Consider the following 8,311-nt stretch of genomic DNA (forward strand, 5'->3'; position numbering starts at 1 on the left):
AAACTTTTAGATCATTCAATGCCACCTTCTGCGCCAATCTTTTCTTAACTTAACGGCCAGAAATAGCTTCAACGTGGTCAGTATTCGGCAAACAGTAACATTATGTTAATTTAAAAAATAAGTGCTGTTACCCTACAGTTAGTCCCCCCGTATTTTCTAACTTCAATCTGCCTTTGTTATCTGATAGTTAATACTATCGTCACGTGATCTTATCGTGCCTGAATATGATGGGTTGTTAATGAGTAATTACAGTTTTACACACAGATTGCGTTATCCATTGTAATACAAAAGAAAGGTAATTTGGTAGAATTTCATGGGGCATTGAATTTAATAACACTGTTAGATGCATTTGATGATTATTTGACCAAGCGTGGTCAGCTACCTCGGCGATTATTGCGTACAATTAATATCGTTCCTGCATGCCACGATGTCTTTTCTGTCTGACCTGGTATAGTATATGGCTCTCCCATAAATGACTTTTGCAAAATAGGGAATCCCTACAAAACATTATGGGAGCTATCATTTCTTCTATCTAAACCAAGCTAAAAAGAATTTCTATCTAGCAATCCAAAAGCGTGGTATACTTAAAATGTTTATCCATTATTCACATAACAACCTCTACAAAAATGTTGAAATAGAGTCTAAAAAAAGCTGCTTGAATAATGTTCAGACGGGAAACAATTTTAGAGACAGTTTTCAAGAACCCATTCAAAGAACTCAAACCTGGGTAGGTGAACCCCTCCCTTTTAGATCATGGACGACCGTGTTCTGCCAGGTGAAAATAAAAAAGGAATGAAGTGCCAGTAATAAGTACAAAGATGTTTGAGATCGCATGTAGCACTTTACATGATATCCCATGTAGGCCGAGATTGCGCAGTGTTTCGGCTAAAGGAAAATCTGGCAACCAACGGAAATGCTGCTCCGCAGCAAAAAAGCAAAGTAAATTATGTGCCGTTTTCTTCTGTCCGGTTGATTCACTTAGACATTTCTTTTTTAATTAAACCGGGACGTCTATATCGGGTAGTCTTACAAAAAACCACCGAAAGGTTAATGTTTCGAAAACAAAGATTATTCAAGGTGAAAAACTTTCCTGTTTACCAACGTTCAACGACGTCTGGGCCATTGTTTGCGCAACTCGCAGAGGACAGAAGACGTTTGAGTGTTGTGAAAAGTCGAGAAAGAAAAAACACAAAATGACAAGTGTACATGGAGCATGGGAAATTATTTACAGATCTGGTTTAAACATGAATGCAGTCGACTTATTGGAGATATCGGGTGGTTTTATTGTGCGATACGATAATGAATATTTACAATTAATAACAAGAGAACTTCTAGTAGAAGACATACGCTTAATGGAAATAACTGAATAACGCCTATGGGTAGGCAAACGACAACTGTCAATAGGCCATGTCGAATTCTGACTCATTCCATACAAATACGGATACGAACGTAAACATGCTTTTTAGCTTTATATACAAAGGCTAGTGGTACTGCACCAAGAGCCAGAAGGGACAGAGGAGGGCATGGGCAAATGTTGGGGAATTTAGTCGGTCAGAGACCACTATTTAATCACTCAATGTTTTTAAACTACGAATTCGGAATGATTGATTGGAGGTTTGGCTGATAAAAATTTCCATGTCAATATTACGCAACTTCCTCCAGGTAGTGCTTGTAGTGGAAAATTTCGTCCTTATTTACAATAAAACAAAGCATGACTGGCAATACCACTATCATGGCTGATGGACGTGAAAATGGTTGGTTTTGCCTGGTCAACCCGCCTATGCGCATGAGCAATTACTGTAAGTGTAAGATTAGTTTTGCATTTAGGATTAGCGGGTTTGAAAGAGAGATTAACCAAACAAAAATTGAAATAAGTCGATAACGAAAGGATAGGAAACTGGAGATCCCGAGATAGGGCGACAACCACCAAATCAAAGCTAAGACGGATCCTGGGGGCAACTGAGCTTCTTAACGGAAAATATGCATTCCTTTTAAAGATTGAAAAATCTCCTATTCAGTTTTCTTCGTTAGCAAATTGGTGTTGAATTAATTTTGAAGGATATCGAGTCTAATCAACTTAATTTCAAGTCACCTATTAATAACCAAATAGACAATGACCTTGGTATTTTGGATAACTTTGACGTAACTAAGATCGTGTTGCTTGCTTTATATTCCATTTTCAAAGAGAATCATCGCAAAAATTTTGTGCAATTTCTTATGACACAGTGACTGGCTATCATCTTTATCTCAAACAGTACCAACACAGTCCGTAAGATACAGCAAAATCTGCCTTAAACGGATTGCTTCTGTAGATTATTTTCCAAAACTTTACAAAATATCTAAGCATGGAGTGAAACGAGTCTTTCTATCATCGATATACGTTGTCATGTGTGAGTTTCCTCAACTTTCAACTGTCCCAGTCTCCATTGTAAGGACATCTCTTAAAGGCATCTATTTTTTAGCTTTTAGGCCTGGTTTTCTGAAGGTAATTAGCATTGAATGTGCATAGAGTTTTATATTAAGACTTTAAAGCATCCAAAATGTGTTATTTTTTCAGTTTTATGTTTTATAATATAATGTGATTTAGAAGATTCAGATTAATGGCAAAAACAGAACTGGGGAAAATTTGCAGGCAGTTAGAACCAAAGCTTGTATCTGGGGGGATGATTGTAATAATAAATCAAATTGCAATATAAAGAATCTACTCAATAGCTTATTGGTACTAATTTTGCTTTGAGCTGACTTAGGGTACACAAGTACATAATATTACATCAAGAATTGTACAACAAAATCTTGAGAGATTCACGTAGAATATACGTAGAGGCCTTTGGCTACCTGGCTCATGGCAGGATAACAAGCCACTTGATTAGCAACTCACCACCTTCTCCTTAACCATCTTATCTCCTCAAATAATCCTGATACCAGTAATAACAAGCTGCTGTCTGAAATTCTTCAAGACCCCTTCAATCCATTGTAGCCTAAGAGGATATTCTCTTTCACTCTTCACATACAACATGCATCTCCAAAATTCCACATTCAAGGAAGGTGGCATCACAGGTAGTCAAGGCAACGCATTTCTGATTGGAGGATGCTTGGATCATCACGTGGTGGTAAGTAAGCCAGTCGGTTGATTTTCTCGTAATGTGCTTGCAATAAATTAAGTGTTAAAAACATTTACGATGAAAATGCTTGTAACTGGCAACACAACAGCAACTAGCTCCCTGTCAGGAACCATAATAGAACTGGCAAAACTATACATAAGGATGTTGGCAACACTGACTCACCCAAGCTCGTCTTTAGGGGTTTATTACTTCTCTCTCCGTCAAGGTAAGTTAAGACAACACTGTTTGACCGCCGAAGTCTGAGTTTTGGGTCCATTGCTACGGCGTCCTGCATTGCGCGGAACGCAGCGTTGGAAAATCTACTATCTCCCGTGCTAATAAGATCAAAAACGCAGGAGTCATAGTAAAAATCAGTCAAGTTGGCCTTTTTGCATTGGTTAACAGCATCAATCTGCCTCATGGCTGGCTGGGCTGACCCAAATAGCACACTGTTAGGGTGCTCTCCAAAGAATCCATTATAGTCGATCATCTCACTTAACGGACATCCGGTCACACAGAGCCCGCGTGATTGCCGGACGTAATTCTCAGGAGTCCGGATGTTGAACGTAAGATATTTTCCAACTTTGCGAATTAGAATTGTAGTATTCAAGTAGCAAATATACAGTCTCACGCCATCTGCATTAGGCTCTTTAACTAAACGTGTTTTGCAGTTTGCCGGGCCTGTTTCAATCGTACCGTCCCTGAATGTTGATGGCACGTAACCGACCTGTGCTTGATAAACTTTCTGACGAGTGCATCCATGTTTGCTTTTCTTTATAAGCACGGTGATCTAAAGTTCGACAAAAGAAACAGAAAATCAAATAGTTATGTCACAACAAAGTTAATCCTGCCCTTCAGATAAATCATGACTGAGGCTTGAAAACAAACATTAGTTCACGATGTTCCATTTTAGTGTATTTATAGGAAAGACAAGAGGAATTTTAGCTAAGTTTCAATTGACCACGGAATTATACGGGATCTTGCAATAAAGAAGGTTTCCCGCAGTTTGGTTGTCACACACAAAATAAGTCACAATGGTTTTCGTGTAGCTTTCTCCTATTCTTAATCTGTTGACACAAAAGCAAAGGTTTGAGTAACTCTGGATTCGCGTAAGAAATAGAATGGCGATACAGGTAGCTTCATACAAACAGAATATGTGTGTTAAATAAAAATTTAGTCTAAAGTGAGCTGTTATGCTTCGTTAGGCCTTGGGAAATAACTTAGACAAATTAACTATTCCCTGTGCTCAACAACGGCTTGCTTGATTCCAGCTGAGGGAAAATCGACAACACACCGATCGTCAAAAGATAGTACCCACATTTTCCCTTGACCAGCTGAGATAAAAGCGGCACAATGGCGTGAAATCATTACTAAGCAAAGACTTAAAAACTTTTAGCAAATCGTGTCGTCCGACTCTAATTCTTGAAGAGGTTCTGAGAAACTTTTTTGAATTTACATCGGCTTGTTTACCTTTGATGTTGCGGTAGCCACAGGATTATTCCGATCGATGAGAACGTTTGTAACTTGTACAGCAAAGTATTTATTATTCAGCATGGGCCATGCTCCTTTAACAACACATGTTTGGCGTTTGTCACTAAAAGTTTTCAAATGTGGATCTCCAAACAAACCACAGTGCAGAGACTCCACTGATTTCGTCTTGTAAACACATCGACTGTTCGTGCTAGGCCCACGAGTCTGGCTTCCTTCCCTAGGCCTTGTGACGCCCGGAGAAGCTGGCGAGGCTGGAGAAGCTGGGGATAACGTTGAATATCCTCCCTTCAAAACAGTCAAACAATTATATTTCTTGAACTGCCACGCTGTCCCAGTGTAAAGAGTTCTCATGTATAAACTTAAACTGCAATTTTTGTTTTTTCGCAGTCCATTCAAACAGCTGAGAGTCGTGTGAATTTGATGACAGAATTTGTAGGCATCTTTATTTTTGTTGAAATCTTCATGCGCTGTTGAATGCGGCGAGCAAGTACAACTGCTCTCGCTTCGTCGACTTGAGTCAGCTTGCTGATCGTCGAGGAAGCTGAACGGGTTCCCAAGTAAAACCATACGAAATACAGTGGCTGATAAAATCCAAATTGTCCCGATTGTATGCATATCCGGATCGAAATGAGCTGAAAATAACTCCAATAAGGCTAGGGTTTCATTTGGTTTGCACGGTTTTCAAGAACTTGTACATGATGTATTGCCAATCATCAACACCACGACAGTTGATCGACAAATCCAAACTCAAGTACCAGCTATCCCGTTAAAATCTTGTTCCGTTAAGCATCTGTTGTAATCTTAATATCATTCGATCCTACTTCATTTATGGCAATGCTGGTTTGTTTACACAAAATTCGTATGTCACCTTCTGACGAAGGTGTTCGTTAACGCGGTTTTCGTAGCTGTGTATTGGTTTCACAACAGACCGAATGTTTCAACAATGTCCTTCTTTGCACGTCCTTTACAACTCCATTTATGTGTAGGAATAAATTCGTCAACAAGTTTCTCACCAATCAATCAAACTGCCACACTTGAACACAATATAAATAGCTGACAACCACACTTCAGACCAGAAAAGAATGTAAATCGTTTAGGCAAATGCCAGATCCCTAATAAGTCATTCTACTGTAACGCAATTATCTCGAATACAACGTTTCATCCCTGCTTTTGGTCTCAAATCCCTACGATTGACGAAGCGAGCCTGAACTGGGCCGACCCTGTTGGATTTTATGGTTTTGGTAAGGAAGCCCCAGCACGTAGGAACCCCCGTGGAGCTTATCATCTTGTCTTTGAAATTACGCGCTGGTCTATCCACAATCGTTTGCTGTCTCACCAGGATCTCTGCGTTGATTGGTCAATGATAAGAATACGTTTCGAAGGCCGATTGTTCTTATGCAAATTTGACAAATCGCTATTAATTGGAGACAACATTAATATTTTACTTGTCAATTCAATGGATGCAGAGGGCGAATTCTCGATCGCCGTTGCTGTCGGATTGTGTTTTAGATAAAAAATCCATTGAATTTCTAATATTGGAATATTCAAGGAAAAATTCCGCCGAGGAAGGAAAATGACGTTCCTCACGTTTTGAAGATAGTGTAAACAATCAACGGCAGTCTATTTGCAACGGAAACAATTTGCCTAAAATATTAACATATTAATGAAATTTTGAAGATGCAAAAGAGCAGATAATTTCTCTCGATCTTTACCCAATTCTGCAAAACATGTTCGTTGAAACCGAAAAAAGCGTCCAAAAATGTATTCGACAGACTGCGACATAAATTCGAATTCAATTCCATTTTAATTCAAAAACAATTTATATCAAATTTTTACAATTAGAGGTGTTGCCTAGGTCACCGAGATAATCCAAGTCGACTTTTGGGCTCATTGCAATACAGGTACGCCGGAGCCAGGGGGGGGGGCTTAGGGGTCATAGCCCCCTTACTTTTTTGCGAGATTATGATATTCAGATAGTGGCATCTAAGAAGGGGAAAAACTACCATGAAAATTTGCCAATTTGTCTTGAGTAACCCCCAACGCCCTCTCCCCGCAAATTGCTCCGGCTTCCATTATAAGATGAAGTTACGAAATTTTTCATCGAATTTGCAGAAATAATTTTATACAAAATTGATCAGAACATAATGGTAGCTTTGAAAATAAAAGCGGTCATCGAGAGCGCGGGACGTGGACAAAATGTTAATGGTACATTATTTGATAATTGTCTTATTAAATTTGTGAAATATCATTTAATATTCAAGTTTTCAAAGCAAAAATCTATACAATTTGAAATGATTTTTTGTCCTTTTTCCTAGTAGTTCACTCAATTTAACCTCTGGCTTGTCGCGACATTCCGAGGTTTTTAACTAAAGCCGAGGTGACCATATTTGCTGCCCTCTTTTGGCTAATCGTAAAGAATGCATTTATTGTGATTTCGGTGGTTGACGTTTTTCACCGATCAACCTAACACCTGGTTGACACCATTGGATTTCTCCTCACGCCCACTGTTTATGCCAGCTCCTTCCCAATGGCTAAATCTCCTAATAAGCAGAAGCCTCAACGAGAAAAAGGCCCGTCGTATAGAAGCTCTAGCAGGACGGTTTTTCAGCTACTTGTATGCAGGGGCGTAGTGCTAGGGGGGATCAATAATTCATTCTTTATTATCTTTCCTTTCACCCTACAATTTTTAATTCAGGTACATATTTTCAGCATAGCTTTTTCAAACATGGAAATAAGTTTGTTTGGTCGTATGGCCTTTTTATTTGACTTGCATTTAAAAAAGATGCTTGAATGTGCAACTGACACTGAACAATGCAAGAAAAATTAATATTCTATGTTTAGTTTTTAGACGACTAAAGCAAATCATATCCATCTTAGTTTTCAATGTTCAGAAAAATGATGACAAATCCACGATAGCAGCCAATGAATTTTAATTTGAAAATTGAATTAGAGGATAGATTCAGTCAATAGGGTGGGAGCACCTCCTTTAGCTGCAAATAGGCACTTTACGCCTGCTTCTATTGAGTGAGGGGTGGATGTGTTGTGCGTTTGTTCCTCAGACCCTCTTGTGGTCGTTTGTATGCTTCACATGGATTCACATGTTTGTGTTTTAAAGAGTTAGGAACGTGAAGACGTGATAGTAATGTCTAGGGAAGTGGTAGAAGGTTTGGCCCCCTTTCTTGAAAATAGACTTACTTTTGGGAAGTTCAAGCTTCGCAGCAGCTATACAGGAAGATTCTGAGTTTGATAAATAGAGAAACCCCAAAACCTCTCTCTTAAAAGATCTTTCTTCCCTCTCATTGCTTGAATCGGACAACTGTTTCCATGTTTAACTGTTTGAAGGACGTTTTCAGGTAGGTAAGGCACCTTTTAACCACAACAAACGTCAAACAAGAAAGACACTCACAGCTGTTCATTGACAGCAACTCTCACTTTGCTGAAAAATGAGGCTGGAACACTCCCCACGAGCATAATAGACACTCACTTTGCTAGAAAATGGGGCTGCAACACTCCTCACGAGCACAATAGACTGTAACGGAGTGTCCGACTTGGTAAGAATAACACATATTTCTTATATGTGTTATTCTTGCCAAGTCGGACAATGTCCCCTTCAATTTCTCAAACACCTTTTTTCTACTCAACTTTACTCTAAATCACTTTAACTATCATCCGGTACGCCTTAATCTCCTTTTCCTCTTACAGCCTCGTTTACAATATTA

The 8,311-nt window shown here is 39.0% G+C and overlaps 1 protein-coding gene across 1 annotated transcript; it reads right to left on the bottom strand.

Moving 5' to 3' along the window:
• Window positions 1-1,194: 1,194 nt before the first annotated feature.
• On the bottom strand, window positions 1,195-5,852 carry LOC135687285 (repulsive guidance molecule B). The gene is made up of 2 exons (XM_065203810.2): window positions 4,572-5,852; window positions 1,195-3,891 (listed from the first exon to the last, which is right to left on the bottom strand). Exons 1-2 carry the CDS (start codon window positions 5,205-5,207, stop codon window positions 3,214-3,216), a joined length of 1,314 nt encoding a protein of 437 aa, XP_065059882.1. The 5' UTR covers window positions 5,208-5,852; the 3' UTR covers window positions 1,195-3,213.
• Window positions 5,853-8,311: the final 2,459 nt, after the last annotated feature.

This window comes from Rhopilema esculentum, chromosome 20 (genome assembly GCF_057945365.1).
Source record: "Rhopilema esculentum isolate cy_ngs chromosome 20, ASM5794536v1, whole genome shotgun sequence".
NCBI lineage: Eukaryota > Metazoa > Cnidaria > Scyphozoa > Rhizostomeae > Rhizostomatidae > Rhopilema > Rhopilema esculentum.

Coding starts and splice junctions, on each gene's coding strand:
- LOC135687285 (XM_065203810.2), bottom strand. CDS start 5,207: ATGCATACAATCGGGACAATTTGGATTTTATCAGCCACTGTATTTCGT. Junction 3,892..4,571: donor TGGCTACCGCAACATCAAAG/GTAAACAAGCCG, acceptor GTCGAACTTTAG/ATCACCGTGCTTATAAAGAA.